This window comes from Periophthalmus magnuspinnatus, chromosome 9 (genome assembly GCF_009829125.3).
Source record: "Periophthalmus magnuspinnatus isolate fPerMag1 chromosome 9, fPerMag1.2.pri, whole genome shotgun sequence".
In the NCBI taxonomy this organism is placed as follows: Eukaryota; Metazoa; Chordata; class Actinopteri; order Gobiiformes; family Gobiidae; genus Periophthalmus; species Periophthalmus magnuspinnatus.
The window spans coordinates 23,452,156-23,475,950 of record NC_047134.1 but is presented as its reverse complement, the minus strand read 5'-3'; the positions used below and the strand labels follow the sequence as shown (position 1 = coordinate 23,475,950).

Here is a 23,795-nt window from a genome sequence, read left to right as displayed (position 1 = left end):
ATGCCCACTTCCCATTTGGAACGCGGTGCCTAGCACTTTAGCCATGTCCATTTATATATAGAGTCTGGGTGATCCCCTTAAGTTTGACATTACCCCAATAATACAACTGACACATTTTACTTCTTGCAGTTATTTACATGCTTAAATAAGAAATAGTCATTTAGCTTAAAAATCTGTATTTAATAACAGTATTTGAAGGCTTGCATGCACCTCTATCCATGATTTTCAAGCATGGGCTGTTGCCATAGTAATTAACAATTCCAGATCAAAATAGTATGTTTTGAATGGGCAAAAGTCCTCAAAAAGCTCTTAAAATCAGGAAAAAGTGATATAACTGAAACCCATAAACATTTACAAAAGCTATCTATGTGTGGTACTCACAACTGTACAGATGTATTCAAGAAATATGTTTTATAACACAAAACTGTTTATCTATCATTTAATACATTTTTCAGTATAGCAAATGGCATTGGAATTTGTAAAAGCAACAGTCCTGGTCTGATCAGTGCAGAGAGGTGTTTCCAGGGAGAAAGCAGATACTGGTCTCCACTGGCAACAACGCAATTAGAGAAAAGATATTCAATGTGCTTTGTGTTTATTTAAAGCAGACCTATTGTGCTTGTGTGTGCTCTATACTGTCTGCTCTATGGCACCCTGGATCATTATGTTATAATTTGCACATCTTAAATTTATGTAAAACGACTTAATAAAAGAAACAAGTCCACTGACTTCCACCCTAGATAACTGCATTGCCCAATGGAAGCTGTCCTCACCGTAAACGTCATCACAACAAACAACACATGTTGTCTGTGCCTCCTATTGATACCTGCACATCACACTAGCGAGCGGCCCATTTTTAAGAATTTCTACCAAAATAACAGACACACCCCGCTGCTGAATCCTATCAGTATCATTAACAAAATAAAACTGAAGAAGGAACTGCGTACGTCGCAGTGGGCGTCTTGGAAATAAGCAAATAAACTTCACCCCCTGAAGTTGTATGTGAAGTGAAGAAACATGATTCACTTCACATACAACTTCAGAGGGTGAAGAAACAATGAGAAGAAACAACTATAACATGGTTAAAAGCTCTGAAAAGTCCACTTTGCAGAATAGGTCTGGTTTAATTCATATGGTTAGGAGAAGGTTGTGAACAAAATCTATTCAACTGAGGTAATGCAATCATCCCAAGGTGTCAGATTTTCCATATGTAATTTAGTCCAACCTGGTCTGGTTGAAGAAACTATGCAAGCTTGTGTTCAGACTATAGACACTGAGCAGTGCAGAATCAAAACTGAAGCCATGAGTGAACTTTTGGAAAAGACTAACCCAAAAAAATCTGTGTAATATTGCAATCATGATTGATTGTTTGAAATAAAGATTCACTTCACAATGCTTACAAGTTAGCAAGCCACAAAGGAAAAGTAATTTAGTTTTCGCCATCGACTGTATATATAAATGGACATAGCTAACCTACTAGCCACCACGCTCCAAATAGGAATTGAGCATGGGGGCTCCATTGACTCTGGCTCCAAATCACTTTACGCTGAAAAACTGTCACCCCTCTCTGTAACTGCTGCTGTCAGGCTCATCATTTTGATCTTAAACTGTTCATATTAACCCACTATACATTTATTTGTTTATTTTTATTAAACAATTGTGTGTGCAATTCAAGATATGAACATTAATATCAGACAAATTAGGTGCCAAATTTTCCCTAAGGTCACTCCCGATAGCGTTAGCAACAGGTTTGGTTGACAGAGTTGTTAAGCACCTACTCCCTGCTAAATCAGTGGTGTGGGCAGGAAGGGGTGTTACGTTCAACAGCCATGCTCTGGATTGGCTCTTTGGTTGCTATGATAGGAATTCTAAATATGGAACTCGGCTCCAAATTCGCTGCTATAACTATTAGCCTTGATGAGCTTTATTTGACTGGAGCTGAACGCTATGGGTTCACTTGGTACAACTCTTCATACAGGCTATGTATAAAGCTGATAAAAACTAATAAAATGATCTTGAGCTCCATCAGTTTAAGTAGGGCAGATTGGCAGCCTTGCTTCTACCACTCTGACCCAGGGCAGCTGTGATAACAATAGTACATTACCACCACCATAGAGTGTAAAGTGAATGATCAATGCAATGTAAAGCACTTTGATGTCTTGAAAGGTGATATATGTATATAAATCCAATACATTGTTGGGGAATGGTCCAGTTTAGTCCTGTGATTTTTTTTTTTCTATCAATACTTGTTCAAATGAGTGTACTAGTTTTCAATAATGGTTTAAGTATCAATCTGATTTTTGGTATTTTTGATAGCCATATATGTTGAGTCTTACCGTGAATGGGACACTATTGACACTGCCCACAGAAAAGCAGTTGTCTCCAGGGTTGACAGCTCCGGTGAGAACCTGATGAAGATTCATGTCTGCTCTGGTTTCTTGTGTTTCACTACAAACTGAAGCTCCAGGAGACTGTGCACTGAAACCTTATAAAGGTCATGGCTTCTTCCTGGGTTTCAGCTTCACAGCCCCACTGTGATAACGAAAGAGAAACAAGTCAATTAAGCACAATGTGGACAGAAGTAATACCTGTCATAAATGAATGGTTGTAATGGTGTGTGAAGTAAGCACAGGACCATACCGATCTAACAGAAGAGAGTAGATAGCTACACTGAAACTAACACACTCATTGTTTATAGTTTCTGTTTGTAGCCTAGGTCTAATGAGCTACACTAAGTGTGAACTGTGCCTGAGTCATACTTAGCATAATCATTAAGGCCTCTAATGGGTGCCCTCACATGCATTACTATGGCCCAATTGTTTGATTTGGGTCTGAGGATGAAGTTATAAATAGGGGATAGAAAGTTGCTGGAAAAATGTTATGTTTTTTATTATTTTTATTTTTTTATTTTTTTACGGTGAATTAGATCCTTATTTAAACTCTTGTAGAACTGCACTGTGTTAAGTGAAAACAATATTCCAGAAGAGATCATCAGTGAGAAGCAGCTTTTTTTTCCTGCACATTCTGGCAACTATCTTTGTTGGTGATTCTCACAATTATAGAAAATGTCCCATGAATGATTATTGTAGACCCTTTATAACACGATAAAGGATAATATTGTTTATTGTCCCATCCCTAATGTGAAGTAATCATTTTTAAATCCACTTTTATTTATTTTAACCTATTTTTATTTTACTCAGAAAGTTCCACTGAGATTACTAATCTCTTTTTCATGGAAGCAGCACAGAGACACACACACAAAAACTTGGAATTAAGAAAATACACATACAATTTTGCACTACAATAATAAATAATATTATTATTATTATTATTATTATTATTATTATTATTATTATTATTAGTAGTAGTAGTAGTAGTAGTAGTAGTAGTAGTAGTAGTAGTAGTAGTAGTAGTAGTAGTAGTAGTAGTAGTAGTAGTAGTAGTAGTAGTAGTAGTAGTAGTAGTAGTAGTAGTAGTAGTAGTAGTAGTAGTAGTAGTAGTAGTAGTAGTAGTAGTAGCAACTGGTCATTATAATGCCAAATATGTTTTTTTTTGTGCACAAAGTCTCACTCGTGTGGCCTGCTCTGCTTCTGTTCTGATTCTTGTGTTGATTCATCGTCAATTAGGATAAAAATGCATACAAATTATATATGACTCGGTTCTTTTATAAATTAGATCCGGTTCCAACCGATTCAAAAGACCCGACTCGTTCATGAACGTCACATCACTAATTCTTACGATTAGATGCGGACCTATTGAATTGTACAACTTTACAAAGCATTCCTGAAGTGTTTTGAGGTCGTGTTGGTAATGCTATGACATGTGTTGGCAAGATCATTATTACACACTTCCTATCCATGCAGTGACTTACATTACGTTGCAGCCTGCTAAACAGATACAGGATGACATAATGACATGGTTGGCTAACACTATTCCATCTGATCGTTTGGGATATTTATTTATACTCTGATCACGTGTACTTCTACAACACAGGAAAGTAAAGTTTCACACACCAGAACACACAAAGGACAGATCTGACGGTCGTTTCTAAACTTGTGAAAAATGGGGAATTCATTAACCCCAGTCATTTCCCAATAATTCAACAAATGACGTAAACTTGAAGCTAGCTGTCAAGTAAATATTAGCTTGTCAAACTCTCTTAAAAACTGCGAGGGAAATTTTTTAAATGAGTTACCTCCGTTTTTTCTTGCCTTGCGTGCCATGAATCCAAAGATGCACGTAGCTGTAGATGTGACTGACAAAATTAGCTCTCCCAGTGAGCTAAATGCACTATAATATTACGGATTTGAGGCTCTCACTTTCAGGCTAGCGTTAGCGCACTAGCCGGAGCAGATCTTCATCAAACTGCTGAGTGTAGCTAACAATGTCACAATACCTCAAATACAACTGAAATATACAGCGTAAAATCGGTATGTTTGTACAATCCAGAGATGGAACGAGGCGATGCAAGGTTAGCAAATAAAACACCTCCTTAGAGGAAGCTTTTCCAATGTTGAAGATGTGTCATGATGATCATGACATGGCGCAATGCATTATGGTCTTTGAAGTCATAATGGTTAGTTGTAGTCCAGCGTTATATCTGCGCTTTAATCAAAACAACATTACTTTTTTATATATACGTGCGATGTTTATATATACTTTTTTTTTTATTTGTTAACAAAATAGTAATCTAGGTTTCTAATGCTAACTAACGCTACATATCTTCATCAACAGTAATCAACGGATGTGTTCAAAAAATAATAATAAACGCGTCTCAATATTTATCACAATTTTAGGCCAATTCCGCAGTTGCAACAAAAAATAAAAAATAAAATAAAATATGCATTACGTGACTTTAGTAGAGTTCCTCGAATGTCCACGTGGGGGCAGTGTGAGCCAAGATACACAAACGTGGTTCTCAAAACAACGGTGTCGCGTTTAGATCATGACTAATATACGCTTTGTTTTAGATTTAAAAAGTGAGCTCTGCAAACGAAGTATCGTATTAAAGATGCATAAGGATACAAGAGTAGTTTAATTATATGTAGGCCTAGCTATTGCTCAACAAAATCTAGCCAACTCGACTTACGTAGTTTTTGAAGCTCAAAACTAAGTAAGTTTAGTTGGTTTAGTTTAACTTGTTGGATAATATCTTATTCTTGAATGTCTCAAAATTTGCATCAGTTAACGTAAGTCTAAATGTGCACTGACGCCACAGACGCACGCGGAGTCTCGCGCAGCAGTGATGAAAGGGTTACATGTAAATGATCTGGCCGAGCCTCTTTTTGGTGTCCACGGGACCAGCCCACAAAGTTCTGGACCAATGTCAGTAGAGTTGACTTTGCGGTGAGCTAACTTGCTCTAACAGTCACATTGCCGCACAGTCTGCATCGTCTCCTCTCTTTTTTAGCGCAGAGACGCGAGGTTTACGGTATTTCCGCTCGCACTAGCGTCTCATCCTCCCGTGTGTAGCTCCAAAACATGGCGGCCCTCAAAGCGCTTTGCAGAGCTGAGAGTTTATTCCTCCTAAACACCACTGGTCCCCGCAGAATCTCATTACACTTCTACAACCATCCGCTGAGCAAGGTCGGTATTGAACAGCTGTGAGTCACGTGTTATGCACCTGCAAACTTCAAGAGCTGCACGAGCACACGTTAGCTTATTGCTTAGTAACCACCAACCGTCCTAGTACTTACATATATTTCTATTGCTATACTAAGATCGACTCCCAAATCTAGCAAATACGACGTTTTGTTCCAATCCAAACCCAAATATGTATGGTACCCTCACATAAGATAGTAACATTACTAGAGTATCTGTTATTATCAAGACCATAATGCCAAAAATGCATGGTTTCTTGGCATAACATCATACTCTAACTGCGTATACCCCCTTACACAATATGACAGAGTTGCCACGTTGATTTTTGCAGGTCAGACAGCTACAGAAGTGCTTCAAATGAATGCTTTTGAAATCTGTGCTGGTAAAAGTTTAAGAAAGGAGATGTGCCCTTAAAGTGAATGCATTGGAAAGAACAACAGTAACAACAACAACAACAACAGCAACAATCTGCCTGCTATTTCTTATTTGGATGAAAAAAAAAGTCCAGTTCCTATTGAAATACTTCTGTACTCACTATAAATTCACTTTGCCTCTTTGATAGTGAGTGTAACCAGATGATTCTATGATCTGAAACCATGTTGGAAAGTAACTGAATACAGTACATACCAAAATATGTCTTTTGAATACTAATTTTGAGTATTCCAGCACACTTCCATTTAATGGTATTCAGAAAACAGCTGCATTTCTAAAAATCAAAGGAATACATGGCGGTACATGATAAAGCAATTTTGGCTTTGAACTGCACATAATTAGTGAGAAAAATATAAAACACTGCAGAACAAACAGAGCAACAAAATGAAAGCTGGTAAATGATAAGTTATACTCTTAAACTAAAATATATTGAAACTCAGTGTAAAAATATTCTAAATACCGGTAGTCAGAATGCAGTACTCAGATAGGCCCATTTACAAAATATTTTAATGCAGGAATTCTGTAACTCTGTAATATATTCTCCAAGTATACTTCCCATCACTGCCTGTAAATTTCCAATGTCTTTTTCATACCTTAACGTTGCAAGTCAGTGTTCTCAAATCACAAGATACGTATATATAACTATCATTGTTTTTGACTGCAGTAACTAAAATGATCTTGTTTGTTACAGGCCAGTGGCTGCTACTTTTCAACTTCGTCCCAAAGAAAATCAAAGTTTTACACAAATCCCACTGATGCAGTGAAAGACATCCCCGATGGAGCAACCCTTCTCGTGGGCGGTAAGTTGAATTGGAATATTTTCTATAATGCTAACAATAATGCTAACAACACAACAGCACAGGTCAGGCAGATGTGGAGTAGCCAATAACTGTTATCATTAGAATACCACTGCTTTAAAAATATTACTCAAGTAGAAGTAAGAAATGGTGATCCAACAAATAGGCTGTGTGCACAACGGTGCCCGGCAACCTCACTGTTAGTATCACTACTTCCTGTCCAGTTGTACCTCTATGAGATTTTTACGGAGTAACATTAAAATTAATATTTAAAGATGAGGCAGTGGACAGTGAGCTGCGGGTGGATGTCACTGTCAACAGGTCCAACACTTCACAAATTAAATGAATACTCCACCAGAGGACACTTCTGTGTTTAGAAAGAGACGTGTTTGTGTCTCACTGCTAACGCTAATACTAATTTTGAGGCATAATTAGTATTAAAACAACAACCTTTTGGAAGAGTAACCAAAACTCGAGTAAAATATTTATAATTCATGCCACTGACCTATAGGTTGTGTTCACATTACATCACCATATTAGAAACTGACCATAGTTTAAAATTGAGAGGTCAGATTTCTATAGTAGGATTGGCCATTTAACTGTCAAATGCACATGTTTTGACCAGGTTTATGATTAATGTCTTTGTAGTTACTGATCCTTTCCAAATGAAACAAAAGCTGACACAAAGATCAATGTCTTCTCTAGCGGCACTTGAACAAAGGTGAAATTATGTTTGTTTGTTCTTTTTTTCTCAAATAGCTTCATAAAGTGGTGGCATTATTCACCTCCAATGATGTGATGCTTGTCAGTTGAAAGGACTTTAAAGGGCCCATATTACGTAATTTTCTGATCTATGTTATAATGTTGTTTCCTCATCACAAACAGACCTGGACTTGTGTTTTTGTTTCATTCACACATGTTTGAGTTACCCTTTATTATTAGTCTGTCTACATCTCCAAACCTCAAAAGGCTCTGTTCCACCTTGTGATGTCATGATGGTTGTTAACAGCTATTTTTGACCTTTTGTTTAGTAGAGACTGTTAATTCTAGGGCTGAAATTATCCAAATTATTATAATGCCTGCATATTTAGGCTGAGTTCTTCTCTCAAATTGAAAACACTCCACCTTGTGATGTCATGTGGTAATACAGGAAGTCCTCCACTGTGTTTTTAAACTCCATACTTCACTAGAATAATTTGAATAATTTCAGCCCTGGAATCACCAATCTCTGCTGAAATAAAGGTAAAAGACAGCTATTAACTACCATCATGACATCACAAGGTGGAACAGAGCATTTTGAGCTTTGGAGATGTAGACAGACTAATATTAAAGAGTTACTCAAAACATGTGTGAATGAAACAAAAAGCAACTCCAGGTATGTTTTTAAGGAGGTAACAACATTATATCATGACTTAAAGCTCACAAGAGTCAATTTTGCGTGATATAGGACCTTTTAAGACATTAGATTAACATGCCAAGTTTGTGGGGACTTAATTTCTTTAAAAACACTTAACCTTATTTTTGATTCTGAGTTTTGATATTTCCCCTATAGAGTTATATAAGCCCCTCCATCTGACATAATGGAGAGCAGAGGTACAAAGCTTTAGTGAGTGACACGTTTTTCTGCCGAGTTCAACTATTTATAGTCTCCTCCTGTGACATTGTGAAGCATTTTCCACTCTGCCATATCGCTCCAAAATAAACACAAACTGCATCTAGTGGGAGCTGTATTCAGTGCTGGAAGAAGTACAGTACTCCATTTTTTCACTCAAGTAAAAGTACAGATACTGGAGTAAAAAAAATAGGCAAGGCAAGCACAATTGGTACACAAAGTAATTCGAAGTGCTTTACAGAATAAGAAATACATTAAAATCAAAATACAAACAAATCAAAACATAGATAATCATCATAAAATTAACATTAAATGAGAATATCGCAGAATAAAAATCTTTCAGTCATATGCACAGCTAAACAGAGCCTGGATTTAGACATTGTCAAAGTAGAGGCCTGTCTCACATCTTTAGGAAGACTGCTCCAGCTTTTAGCTGCATGAAACGGAAATGCTGGTTTCCCATGTTTAGTCCTGGTTTAGCCCTGGTTTAGTCCTGGTTTAGTCCTGGTTTAGTCCTGGTTTAGTCCTGGTTTAGTCCTGGTTTAGTCCTGGTTTAGTCCTGGTTTAGTCCTGGTTTAGTCCTGGTTTAGTCCTGACTCTGGGCACCAGGAGGAGGCCGGTCCCTGAAGTCCTCAGAGATAGTTCATATGGCTCTAACTAATAAAAGTATTTAATGAAAAAAAAATCCACTTGAGTAAAATTGTTAAAGTACCCGTTTGAAAATGTATTTAAAGAGTAAAAAGTAAAAGTATATTGTGCAGATTTTTGATGTAACAAAGCTTCAAACGTATACATTTTTTTCCCCACCTCTTTGTCATGTCATGAATTACATATGTTGACCCCTTTTTTATTTTAATTACATTTTTTTTAATAAATACTTAGCCACCACAGAGTTTTGGATCTTAAAGTCTTATTACATATATTTATTTAATTTAACCTAAAAAATGCACTAATCCTATAAACATTAGCATACTGTGTACAAGGCAAGGCACACTGAAATATCAAAAATGCATAGCACCAAACATGAAAAAATCCCTATTCTCCCACCTCATATAAATATAACATTGTGATCTATTTCTCAATTGCAGGTTTTGGGTTGTGTGGCATTCCAGAGAACCTCATCAACAGTTTACTGAAGACAGGAGTCAAACGTTTAACTGCTGTCAGTAATAATGCAGGGTAAGTGCATCACAGAGGACTGTTCTGTTTTATATTGGGTCAATGTTTATGAGTCAATTTTTATCGAAATCCTAATTCAGTCCTTTCTAATCGTTAATGATCAGCTTGGGTGTTTTTAATGGAGAGATCTACGGCCAATCCTCTGTCAGTAAAAGACTGTGGTATGAAGAAGAGATCAGACTTTGGAGGAAGGAATTTGACTATTTTTTTTTAGGTTGTCCTGGTTTAGACCTGGTTTAGACCCGGTTTAGATCCATTTTAGATGTGGTTTAGACCCGGTGTAGACCTGGTTTATGACAAGCAGTTACAGAGAAAGTGACCACAGTTTTGCAATGTCAAATGAATTGGAGCCAGAGTTGATGGAGTCACCCATGATCACTTGGAAAACGGCGGCTAGCAGGATAGTTATGTTCATTTACATATATAGTCTATGATAAGAAAACAAAAATGCTACTAAATGAGGAAATGAAACTTGCAGTCTAATATTTTTACCCTTGTGGGTTTGATTGTTCAGTCCAATCAACATTTTCTGCTATACTAAAATATTTACAAGCACAATTTAGCACATATTTGATTAGCGGCAAAATGATCACAATATGTATTTTTTTCCTGCTGTCCTTGTTTGACCTCCTATTGAAGAAACTCTTTTATCTTTAAAGGTTACAGCAGAGTAGCAGATCCTTGTGACTGGATGTGGGTTATTGGCCCAGTTGTTATAACTGTAAACAGCCTGGAGGAAGCATAACTGTAGATAGGTTTTACACACTGAAAAAAAGGGGCGTGTTCCTCTTCCACATTGTAACTGAAGCTCATGTGATTTTTACCTGTGACCTTCTGACCGGCTCCTGCTGCTTTGATTGTGTTGTTACTTAGTTCTTGTGGCTGGGTCTCTTTGAACACTGTTTTGGGTGCAGGGTCTGACACATGCACACACACACCCCTACACGCTCACACACACACACACACACACACACACACATACACACACATTACAGTATTATCCTTTATCGTCTTTATTAACTTGAGCAAAATATCGCACTTAAAATTTTGCTACCGTGCTTCAAATTTGTAATTGTGACAGGCCTATCGTCACGACTCTAGTCCAACACGTTCTTCTTTGCCGTGCTGTTTACGAGGCCGAGCTATGGAAGCCCAGAGGAACATGCTGAAGGGAGGTGGAATGTCTTGGCTGTAAAGTGTTTTGTTTCTTGACACAGACAAAACAATGGAAAACAATAGAATATATTTTGAAATGGAGCACTAATCCAAAAACTGTGGCATAATAATGTCATTTTTGTACAGTTACACTTGTTTGTTTATTATTAAAAGCAAAACATCCAAAAGTCATGCCAACCTTATTATGGGCCCAAAATTCAACTGTTTATATCTCCTTTTGTTCTGATTTGCAGAGACCTGTAAGTCTCTGTACTCCCTCTGTAATTCCCTCCTGACATTGGCTGATTGCTTAAGTGCTTGTATAGTGGATTGCAGTGGTAAAAGCAAATGTGTTCCTCAAGTTACTGTTCAACTGTATTTTGCTTGGACTTTGTATTCTCCAAAACATTACCCACAATGTTTGCTTAAAGGGAACGTGAGGCCGCCGTAAAGACGGGCCTCCTCTAATCTATTTTCAAAAGGTTATGTATAGAAATCGACCTTTATTGTTTTTTTCATAACTGATGCTGATACAGAATATTGTTTATTTTCCTCAAATTATGTCATTTAAATTTACTACAAATATTAGGGAAAAAAGTAACAGATCTGCCGATTGGTGCTCCCAATTTTGTATTATTTTAACAGCACCGCAATGTGACATGAAACATTCAGTTTCACACATGTTTTATACAAGCCCAGTTAGTCACCTGACCAATCATGTGACAGGAAAGCTAATGTGTACAAATGACAGATTGAAATAAAATTACAATTATTCAGTGGAATTCTATGAGAAATATAAACAGGTGTACACACAGGTTTGCCACAGCCGAATATATTTACACTATATACAGTTTATATACAAATATAAAAATAGGACACCATATTAGCGCCAACACTACAGCAATGGAGGTGTTATTGGAGGCGCTCATACAGATACAGACTGGAGCAATGATGTCAACATTTAAAAGAGTCGCAGAAAGAGCCTCAGAATAAAGTCTTCATTGAGGTCTTTAGGAGCCAAGGTCCCGAGAGTATACATCCAGAATGTTCTTTTCATCAGAATGGAATTCACATCGCAACCTCGGCTGGGTTATTTCATTTGTTCAGTGCCCACGTATCTAAGGGAACTTACATTGTGCAGCTCTTGAGTAAAATGCACTGCGTCAGGTCTCTACCTACTCAGCTATAAGTATTCTCACATAAAATAAATCTACCTCCATTTTGTATTCCCTTTCAGCCCTAACCTTTCTCCTCCGCTTTACTTCACACTCAACTCTTTGGTCTTCAGTGTTTCTTTTCTGTCACCGCCCCTATTATACTTTTGCAGCTTTGGTTGTGCTGAGGTAAACAGACATTTGAGTTGGTGGAACAATCATCCATTGAACTGTGTCGTGTGTAACCCGAGAGGAGAAAGAGCTCTGAGCCATGACAGTGTGGGTCCCCCTGTGGAGTCCAATTTCTCCTGTAATCAACCGCTTCAAAGACTGTATCATGTGAAAACGTGTGAAATGTCACGATATCACTCAGACAATAATCTTAAAGCAGAATAATCCTATAAAGCTTTATATAAGGACCTAGACGCAAAACTGACTCTTGTGAGCTTTTAGTGACCTCCTCAAAAACATATCTGGAGTTGTTTTTCGTTTGACTCATATATGTTTGAATCTATGTGATTAGTCTCTCTACATCTCCAAAGGTCAAAATGTTCTGTTCCACCTTGTGATGTCATGAAACTGTAGTTTTCAAGTTAACAGCTCCTTTTACCTTTAGTTCAGTAGAAATGGGCAATTCCATCCAAATGCTTCTGGTGAAGGTGTATGGAGTTTAAAAACACAGTGGAGCACTTCCTTTTTTAGCACATGACATCACAAGGTGGAACAGAGTGTTTTCAGTTTGAGAGAAGTCAGCATGAATATAGATATACTCTATGGGTCCGCTTTGCACTCTGTGTCCTCTTTATTTGAGGGAGTTATGCAGTCCTATACTCCACCCAGAGCCCTGAGGTCAGCTGACCAGGTCAGTCTTTTCTGTGGCAGTGCTTAGAATATGGAACAGCGCCCCCTGCCTGCCAGATCCTCTCAGTCTTTAACACAGTTTAAGATTAGACTGAAACCCCACCACTTCAACCTAGCATTTAATAGTAGCTAGACAGGATATCTTGGTGTTTTATTGTTCTTTTCCTATGCATCGTGTATTCTGTATATTTGTGTTTTATTGACTTTTGTGTGAAACACTTTGGTTAGCTTCTATGTGCCATAGAAATAAACTTTTGTATTTTGATAATTGAATGCTATAAGGCCAATGCTATTATTCCCATTCCTATTTTTTGTGGATGTAGGAAGTGTGTGTTTGGAGTTTTCTTGGCATTTGTTCAAAATAAACAAGAAAAGTAACTTGATTATACCTCATATAACTTATCTTTACGTTGCATTATCTCATAGTGTTACTGCCTGGTCTTATTGTTATCTACAGGTGTTGGCTCCTGGTCTCTCACGGTGGCACATTTCCACTCGATAAATGAAATCATTAACCCACTGTACCCTTAAGTACCCTTAAGAACATATATAGAACTCTATTTTGATAGAAAGGAACAGACCCAATACTCAAAACCAATTCCTATGCCACGATGATGATAAAAGCACTCTTTAGATAATAATATGTGATTATTCTCTAAAGTGCTTTACAGAGTAAGAAATATATTAAAATCACAATACAAAAAATCAAAACATTAATAATCATAAATAATCATCATAAAACTTACATTAAAAGAGAAAAGTGCAGAATAAAAATATGCACAGCTAAACAGGACTGTTTTGAACCTGGATTTAGACATTGACAAAGTAGAGGCCTGTCTCACATCTTCAAGAAGACTCCAGGTTCTAGCTGCATAAAACTGAAATGCTGATTCCCCATGTTTAGTCCTGGTTTAGTCCTGGTTTAGTCCTGGTTTAGTCCTGGTTTAGTCCTGGTTTAGTCCTGGTTCAGTCCTGGTTCAGTCCTGGTTTAGTCCTGGTTTAGTCCTGGTTTAGTCCTGATTCTGGGCACCAGCAGGAGGGTGTTCCCTGAAGTCCTCAGAGTGTGAGATGGCACTAACATGTCGGAGATATACTTTGGACCTAGGCCATGGAGAGACTAGTACACAAGCAGAGCTGCTTTAAAGTCTATTCTCTGAGCCACAGGAGTCAGTGCAGAGACCTGAGCACAGGACTTATGTGCTTGTACTTCCTGGTTCTAGTCAGACCCGAGCAGCAGCGTTCTGGATGTACTACACCTGTGTTAAGGCTCGTTTGGAGAGGCCAGTGAGCAGGCCATTACAGTAGTCTAACTTAATGGAGGCAAGCGCATGGATAAATCTCTCCAAGTCTGGTTTTGAATTTGCAATGTTTTTTAGATAGCAAAAAGCTGCAGATGTTATTGATCTGTTGAGTTCATTATTACCCCTAGATTTCTAGCCTGATTTGAAGTTTTTTTAGAGAGAGACTTGAGGTGACTGCTGACACTTTCCCTATGTTTCTGTGGGCCAAAGACGATGACTTGAGACTTGTCTGAGTCTAGATGGAGAAAGTTGTTTTGCATCCACACACTGATCTGTTGGATGCAGTGGCAGAGTGAATCCACTGGTCCATATTCACCTGGTGCCAGTGAGACATAGATCTGAGTGTCATCTGCATAGTTGTGGTAGGACACATTATTGTTCTGTATTAACTGGCCTAACAGCAGCTTGTAGAGATTGAACAACAGGGGTCCAAGGAATGACCCCTGGGGCACCCCACAGGTCAGGGACATTTTATCTGAAACACATTTTCCAATTTCAACAAAGTACTCCCTCTCTTCTAGATAGGACTTGAACCAGTTTAGTGACATACCAGACATGTCCACCCAGTCCTCTAGCCTCTGTAAGAGGATCCCATGATCGACAAAGTCAAAGACAGCTCAAGATCAGTGCATCTTATCTCTTGATTTTTGTGGTAATAAGCTTACTAAATTCCAGTTGTTTCTCCTCCTCAGAGTCGATAACTTCGGCCTGGGCCTGCTCCTTCAGACCAAACAGATCAAACGCATGATTTCCTCGTACGTTGGAGAGAATGCAGAGTTTGAGAGGCAGTACTTGTCTGGAGAACTTGAAGTGGAGCTCACACCTCAGGTAGGTGCCCTCACAAAATGAAGACTGCACTGCAAAATAGACTGTCTACACCGGTTAAAATGGCTATAATTGAGAATATTGATTTTGGTGTTGTTAATGAGAAGTTTTGATAGTTGGGTTTGACGGTAGCTCAGTTGGTAGAGTGTTTTGTCCACTGATCCATCATCAATTCAAATCCCGCTCTTGACATAAACATCATTAGTAGAGTGGTCAGATCCACTGGCCCACAGGTTAGCGGCGTGATTCCAGCCCCCACAGACTGTTTTTTTTTGTCCTTGGACAAGACACTTTGCACAACCCACCTTGTTCCCAATGTCTGCATACACTGGTGTATGAATGTGTGTGTGAATGGGTGAGTGGCTCCTTGATGTAAAGTGGTTTGAGTGTGAAGGTGGACATGCGGTATATAAAAATGTGACTATTTACCATTTGCCATATAATAAGGTAATAGTCAGTCACATAATATTTTTAACAAGTCAGTAGTAAAATATTATGTAATTAGTCCAAATGACATACTTTTATTGCATGTTGAAATCTGTTTATATTTTTCTTCAGTTTCTAGTTTTTCACTGCTTAAATGTGCTATTAACATGCTTTGATAGCAAGAAAACATGAAACATAATATTGCTAAAATAAGACACAAAATCTTACAATAGACTGATAATTTAGCTTGAAACACAAACAAAAAACATATATCCAATCTATCTCTACTGATGGTTTATTCTGTTGGCTAATATATCAGGCCGATATTAGGACTTTTTAGCATATCTGATATTGGCCTTAAATCTCCAGCATATGTCAATATTTTGTTTGGGTGGATCTGCTGCCTAAAAACACACACAACAGTTTATATTAACACTTTAATATGAAGAGATAGCTGCGCAAACCATGACTACACAGCTCTCTTATAGGTGCAAAAACGGGCTTGGTGGGAGTTTGTAGTAAAAACACATTACATAATAATAATTGAAAATAATCAATATTGGCCCCAAAATATCGGCAGATCTCATTGATATCGGTTGTTCTGGATTCTAAACAATTGGTATTGGTATTGGCCATGAAAAATTCCACATTGGTCCATCTCTAAACATAATTTCAATATCGTCTACTCAAGTATTTAAGGATCTGTATGTAAGATTTAAGATTTATTGCAGCCTCTGATTGATTTCTGGAGGCTCTGAGCTTTCATGTGAGGAATGGACTTTCCACATATTAAGATAAAATTGTATGTGTTTTCTACCTGTATGTTCAGGCTCTGAGAACCAAGTCTGAACCCATTTTAAATAGTAAGAGCATGGCCTAGATACAGATCCATAAAAACCTTAAGGTAGATATTCTGAATTCAACCCATGTAGCTTTATGTAGATTTTCATCTTTTACAGTGAGCCAGTTGAGCTGAACTAATGCCAGTTTTCTTGTTCAGGGCACTTTAGCTGAGCGGATCCGAGCTGGAGGAGCAGGGGTCCCAGCCTTTTTCACTGCCACGGGCTATGGCACTCTCATCCAACAGGGAGGCTCCCCCATCAAGTACAGCAAAGATGGAAGCATTGAAATCGCCAGTGAACCGAGAGAGGTGAACCAAAATATAAGGGTTTTTGGGGCGCGTTCACACTTGGTTTGGTCGCCCACTTTGGTTTCTTATCATAGACCGATATATATGTGTGTGTATATATATGTATGTATGTTATATATATGTATATGTATATATAAATGGAGATAGCTAACGTGCTAGCCACCGTGTTCCAAATAGGTGAGCATGGGCGCGCTTCTGTCTCTATCATCTCTGGCTCCAATTGACTTTCTATTGAAACACTGTGACCTCTCTCTTTGTAACTGCTGCTGTCAGACTCATCATTTTGGTCTTAAAATGTTCATATTAATCTGCTCTACATGATTCTGCTATTTTGTCTGAGATTCAAGTTATGAACATTAATAACGGACAAATCAAGCACCTTCTTTCCCTGAGGTCGCTCCCGCTAGTGTTAGCAACCAGTTTGATTAAAAGCTTTGCTAAGTGCCCTCTCTGTGCTAAAACAGTGGTGTGAGGGGGAAGCGGCGTTACCTTCAATAGCCTCACTTCGGATTGGCTGTTTGATTGCTATGATACTCGCTGTTGGAATTCCAAATATGGAACTCTGCTCCAAATTGGCCCCTATAACTCCTAGCCCCGATAAGCTTCATTTGACTGAAGCACTCACTTAGTCACTTTTTTTTATACATTCTATGGAAGGAATGCCAAAGATACTGACCAATGACCTTCAGCCCTCTGCTGTGTTCACTAGTATCAAGCCTGTCAGTGTTGTTGCTAAAGTGAATTACATAAGTACTATGCAAATATAGGGTAAAAGTTAGTGGTTACAAGGTTTAAACCATAGTAAGGATATTTGCCTAAATGTATGTGACCCTTTACGTGTGAGCCAGTGGACTCTGAACATCCTTTTTTCTCTTCACACAGGTCAGAGAGTTCAGTGGCAGACATTACATCATGGAGAAGGCCATCACTGGAGACTTCGCCCTGGTCAAAGCCTGGAAGGCAGACAAGGCCGGAAATATAATTTTTAGGTGAGGTGTAGGTTCCACCAACACACCTACTATTCACCCCAACAACTCACACCTACTATTCACCCCAACAACTCACACCTACTATTCACCCCAAAAACGCACACCTACTATTCACCCCGACAGAGCTGCCCTGGGGCAGACTGACAGAATTGAGGCTGCCAATCTGCGCCATCTGCCCCTCCGACCACCACCAATCATTCGCGCACACACCACTTTCATACTAGGCAATGTGGGTGAAGTGTCTTGCCTAAAGACACAACGACAGAACTTGGTCCGAGCCGGACTCGACCCTCCGACCTCCGACATTGTCTTAAGCGTTACATTTTTATCGGGTGTACTTTTTATTTTTAAAGTTTTTTGCTCAAGGGGGGATTTTTATAGTTTTTTTTTTTTATTACAACAAGATTTGAGGTGTAGAGTGGCAAATAAGAGGACTATTCCAGGTCTAATTTAGGAGAAACCAGGTCTAAACCAAGTTTATAACAGGACTATTGCAGGTCTTATCTAGGACTAAACCAGGTCCAAACCAGGCCTATAACAAGACTATTCCAGTTCTAATCTAGGGCTAAAACAGATCTAAACCAGGTCTGTAACAAGACTATTCCAGGCCTAATGTAGTGCAAAACCAGATGTAACCCAAGTCTATAATAGGACTATTCCAGGTCTAATCTAAGACTGAACACACCACAGTTTAAGAAACACTGGACTATACTAAATAAGTGTTTCGTGCTGCTATGTATTTATATCAGCTCATATTTTTAACCATATACATTTAGAAAGGGTTTACTGAGATAACTATATGGCTTGATTTCGGGTTATTGTGTCAGTAACCAAAAGTAATTTCAATATTATTGTTTATCTTTATGTTTTTCTTTATGTTTTTCTTTAGCAATATATCACACTTCACTTGGCTCTGTCTCAGTGTCCACACTATTCCCTACAGAGGACACGATTTAGGGGTCACGCCATTTTTAGTTGTGTCCAAATGACCAAGTGAAAACACAATGCACTCAAAATTTCCCACAATGCACCTTGAAAAGCAGTGTCCAGTGCTGGTCACTAGACTGGTCAATACAGACCACAATGCATTGCGAGAGTTGGCAAAACACTACCACAGCAACAGGTATTTAACTGGACACAACATGACTGAATGAAGCACTGGTTTATCACACTGTTGATCCTAATTATGAATAAAACACTCTTAAATAAACTGGTATGGTGTGAAGTTGCTAGAGTTAGCCACTTACCTTAACGAGAGCTGCTAACTGGGATAATTTCCACATCTCAGACAAAAAGCTGAATAATCCAGTCTGTGTTATGTTTATGTGAGATCCAATTTGACAAAAACTTTTCTGACTATTATTAGTCCATAAAGACTTGTGCCAGTCCAATCTGATCATTATTTATGACAGAAATCAAGTTTAGTATATACTTTTTTTTTCACCCAGACACAGAGTCACATGACCCAAATGTAGTGAGCTGCATGAGACACTATAGATTCTGCTAAAGAGTGCAGAGCTGAGGAGTGGATCAGGTGCTGGGGTTATGGGGGTCATTCTGACAGAGCCAATGTGCCTCCACACACCTTGAAATTATAGCAAACACTTTTTCACTTTGGATTACCGCCTCTGTCCTTGTCTCACTATCTCCACTGTGTTTCCACAACAGTCAGCACATGATTCTCACGTTAAACAGTGACGTAAAGCTGTTGTGTGTAGCTTTATTTAATGCTGGTTTTAATAACAATGGAAAGATGACACATAATTTTACAATAATATTTATATACCCCAATTTTATATTATATTCAATAAACTTTTTCTTAAGTGATGCGTTTCAACCTATTCATACTCACATTCGTATTCTCCTCCTTCATTGTATTTCGCAATTTATGCTGTCTTTCTGTCCATACATAACCACTTTAATGTTTAGTTAACATAATTAAAACAAAAATAAACAACTACCATATTTTCCAGACTATAAGTCGTACTTTTTTTCATAGTTTCGCAACTTATACTCAGATGCGACTTATAGGTGAAATTATTCAAGTATAGAATTTCACATCTTCGTTATTGTTACACCGGCGGGAGGGCACTCTAGGCTTGTGCACCAGTATGACAGCCATGCATAAAGGTGATAATTTTTCATTTGGAACAATATTAAATGTAAATGTTTAGTTTATCATAAGTCTAGTTTAAGGGCGCAAAAACTACTTCCTGTTCAGCTTCTTTTTTTTTTACGCTAATACAAAGTACTTAAATACTTACCCGACAGAGCACTATTTAGGAAACATTTGAAGAGTAAAATATAAAGTTTTCAGTTCACCAGTTTGTTTACTAGCAGGCCAAAATGATATGTATATTTTCCATGTGTTCATGTGCAGTTTTGTGTGTATATATAATATGAGCCAGAGCTTATATTATATTTTATGTGTTTGCTAGTTCTACAGTGTGAACTGTGATGAAGAAGTAAAACCACAATAAACAGACACAGTAAATCAGTGAAAAGAACTCTTGTGTTTCTCGTGTTTGTGGACAAGCCGGCGTATGTTACGTTAGCGTATCTATACAGTACTGCTATTCAGCTTGTTGTTCTCTATTTTATTGTTATTATTATAACTTTCCTTTATAGATAAATTGTTCTTTGTCTCGGATTTTGTAAAATTAATTTTCCCCAAAAATGCGACTTATAGTCCAGTGTGACTTGTACGTGTTTTTTCTTCATCATTACGTGTTTTTTTGCTGGTGCAACTTACACACCGGGGCGATATGTAATCTGTAAAATATGGTAATTAAATTGTCCAAGTAACATAAAATCAGCCCTATTGTGCTTGTGTGTGCTCTGGAGTTATAATCTGTGACACCCGTGGATTATGGTATATTTATGGTATAATTTTCACATTTTAAATTGCAATATTAAACTAAAACAACTGGAAAACGAAGTGTCTACATCACAATGGGCGTGTAGCGGTTGCAATGAAAGCGCTGACTGATCCGCAAAATGGCATCTTGAAAATAAGAGATTAAAAATTACTCAAACATGAATCACTCCATATACAACTTCAGAGGGTCAATGAGAAGGAAATGACTGTAACATGGTTAAAAGCTCTGAAAATTCCATTTCGCAGAATAGGTTTGATTTAGTTCTTGCTCTTTCATTAAAATGTAATCAACTCTATGACCACAAGATGGCAGTTTTCTCCCAGAGATTCAAGTCAATTTCTTTACAATTGGAGTCTGGAGCTTGTGTTCTGAATTCTAGTTCTAACATACTTTTTTTTTCTCTCAGGAAAACGGCTCGAAACTTCAATCAGCCCATGTGCAAAGCTGCAAAGATCACGATTGTAGAGGTAAGAGATAAACACAGTTAAGCCAGTTACATCAGTGCTGTGTATGTTACTGCTTCTTTAAGTTCATTTTCAGTCGTGTATTTCTTGGGTGTGTTAATAGGCATGTCATGGTAACACATTTTGAACCGTGATATATTGATACAGAGAGATACTGTGATAAACAAGAATAATGAAATCACTTTATGCTGCAACCAGGCTTGTCGACCGAAATTTGGGGGCCCGGGGCGAGAAGCTTCACATGAGCCCACCTTTAATATAAATGAATAGGAAAAAGGTTCAGTTCTGGGCCCCTAAGTTGTCCCTCCCTTGTGGACGCCCATGGCTGCAACAGATAATGTATGTAGGATTGGTCAAAAATTATCCATAGAAGACATTTATTGCAAAAATACACCAAATCTCTCAATGTTTACAAGTAAAATGTATACAGCACACACTGTATATACAAATGGACATAGCTAACCTGGTAGCCAACACATTCCAAATAGAAGTGAGCATGGGCACATGTCCGACTACATCTGCTCTGACTCCAATTCACTTAACATTGAAAAACTGTGACCCCTCTCTCTGTAAATGCTGCTACTGTCAGGCTCCTCATTTTGGTCTTCGTAGTAACCCACTCTACATGATCCTGGTATTTTTATTTTGTGTCTGTAAATCAAGATATGAACATTAATAACAAACAAATCAGGCATCATTTCTACTTGAGGTTGCTCCCGCTATGATTAGCAACAGGTTTGATTGACAGCATTACTAAGCACATGCTTCCTACTAAAACAGCAGTGCGGGCGGAAAGGGGCATTACCTTCAAAAGCTTCGCTCCAGATTGGCTCTTTGGTTACCGGTACTGTGATACACGCGGTTGTAATTCCAAATCTGGAACTCAGCCACCAAATTTTTGGAACAATAAATTGATATATAGTGCTTACTGTGACTACGCATTAGGATTATTTGCTCTCCATGCTGTAACCTGTGTTGAGATGTTTTATTTCCTCGTTCGTACAGGAGTGCTTCAGTGTAGAAATGGTTTATACTATGGATGGGCAAACTTTTTGACACACGGGCCACAATGGGTTCGAGCCAATGCAACCCATTGTACAAATTGTTTATGCATTAATTAAATTAATAATTAATTTATTAAATTTCAGTTGAATAAACATAGCAGAAAAACTTTGAGCAAGGTTTACCCTTACCTGTGTGTGGCCCCTGGGCTGTAGTTTGCCCATGTCTGGTTTATACTATATATGCTACTTTTGAAAGTCTGCACCTCACTGTGATTGGTTAAAGATCCTATATTACACAGAATGGATTCTTGTGATCTTTGTTATATGTTATAATGCTGTTACCTCCTCAAAAACATACATGGAGTTATGTTTTGTTTTATTCACATATGTTTGAATAACCTTTTATTATTAGTCTGTCTACATCTCCAAAGCTCAAAATGCTCTGTTCCACCTTGTGATGTCATGAAGCAGCACTTTTGAAGTTTACAGAACAGAAGGCAAACGGTAACTGTTGAGATAGGAAATTTCAGGACCGAAATGATCCAAATGATTCTAGTGAAGGTGTATGGAGTTTAAAAGCACAGTGGAGCACTTTGTGTATTACCACATGACATCAAAAGGTGGAACAGATTGTTTTCTGTTTGAGAAAAGAGCTAAATATGCAGGTTTGTGTGTTAAACATGTGTGAATGAAACAAAACACAATTCCAGCTATGTTTGTGATGACAAAATCAAAATAGTATATGGGCACTTTAACTCCACCTGTCACTCAGAGCATGACAGAGGTTGACCAGTTGGAGGAGTGGGTGGGGTTAGGTGTCTGGATTAAACTGAAGCAGCACTGAATCCAAAATAGTCACAGGGATTAGCTCACGATTTAGATTTTTATTGTTATTTTGCGCATCCCCAAATGTCCCTAAATCCTCCAAATTTTGAGTGGCAGTGTTCCTTTTGGTCTTGTTTGTGTCATATTCATTTTTATTCCGAATGCCGATCAACCTGTCTCACATTCATTAGTCTCAAAATGTGATAACTCATCCCTGCTCCTCTGTGTGTGTGTGTGTGGGTGTGTGTGTGTGTGTGTGCGTGCACATGATTGTGTGCCCGTCTCCTCCTCTGCTTCACACTTTTCGTATAGAGATGAATCCGGCAGGCAAGCACTGTGCGGATATATGTGTGCGTGTTAGCCATAAACTGTTAGCGCTTCCTGGAAATAAATTGATAGCTAAAGGTCTCTCATAAATGCGACAGTTTCAATTATTGTCTGTCTGGACCAGCGAAGTTGATTGGAAACGTCTGCAGCCAAATGGCAACATACATTTTTAGGCATAATAAAAAAAAAGGTAATTGTACAGGTGGTAAATGAGTCTGAAATCTGTATGTTCTGAATAGGTCAGAATTCTATGGTGGAATTTACTGTTTTACTGTCAAATTGTAGCTTTGTTTATGATTAAACAGAACTATTCTGCAAACTGGACTTTTCAGAGCTTTTACCTATGTTATAGTCGTTTCTTTCTCATTCACCATCTTGGAGTTGTATTTGGAGTGATTCATGTTTGAGTAATCTTTAATCGCTTATTTTCAAGACGCCATTTTGCTGATCAACCCACGTTTTCACCTCCACCGGTACACGCCCACTGTGACATAGGCACTTCCTTCTCCAGTTTTTCCTAATCATTGATGTGTGTAGGATTTGGCAACATTGCATAGTTATTTTGTTACAAATAATAACAAAATTGCTGCTTGCTAGTATGATTTCGCCAAAAACTTGAATAAATCAGACTTGGAATTGGATATCAAAAAATACTTCTTGCGTTTCTTGTTAATTCCAAGATTGTAAAGTTTGGTGTGAGTTGGTGCTACTTTAAGAGCTGAACCTTTATGTCTCTCTGGGGGAAAATGGCCTTTGAAGTTACACTATCCCATATAACTCTATGGAGGCAGGTTTATTAAATTAAATATTAGTT

The 23,795-nt window shown here is 38.0% G+C and overlaps 2 protein-coding genes across 2 annotated transcripts in view; one reads left to right on the top strand and one right to left on the bottom strand.

The window, feature by feature from the left end:
- LOC117375674 (dmX-like protein 1) overlaps positions 1–4,504 on the bottom strand; it is a 91,453-nt gene extending 86,949 nt beyond the window's left edge. The window contains exons 1-2 of the mRNA XM_055224281.1: positions 4,196–4,504; positions 2,337–2,532 (exon numbers count right to left, since the gene is read on the bottom strand). Of these exons, the coding sequence (XP_055080256.1) occupies positions 2,337–2,423 (87 nt within the window). The 5' untranslated portion in view covers positions 2,424–2,532; positions 4,196–4,504. The remainder of the gene's footprint in view (positions 1–2,336; positions 2,533–4,195) is intronic.
- A 737-nt stretch (positions 4,505–5,241) lies between these two features.
- The window catches only part of oxct1a (3-oxoacid CoA transferase 1a), a 92,580-nt gene continuing 74,026 nt past the window's right edge, over positions 5,242–23,795 (top strand). The window contains exons 1-7 of the mRNA XM_033972896.2: positions 5,242–5,586; positions 6,725–6,833; positions 9,531–9,621; positions 14,785–14,920; positions 16,344–16,493; positions 17,376–17,482; positions 20,768–20,828. Coding sequence (XP_033828787.1) covers positions 5,482–5,586; positions 6,725–6,833; positions 9,531–9,621; positions 14,785–14,920; positions 16,344–16,493; positions 17,376–17,482; positions 20,768–20,828 — 759 coding nt within the window. The 5' untranslated portion in view covers positions 5,242–5,481. The remainder of the gene's footprint in view (positions 5,587–6,724; positions 6,834–9,530; positions 9,622–14,784; positions 14,921–16,343; positions 16,494–17,375; positions 17,483–20,767; positions 20,829–23,795) is intronic.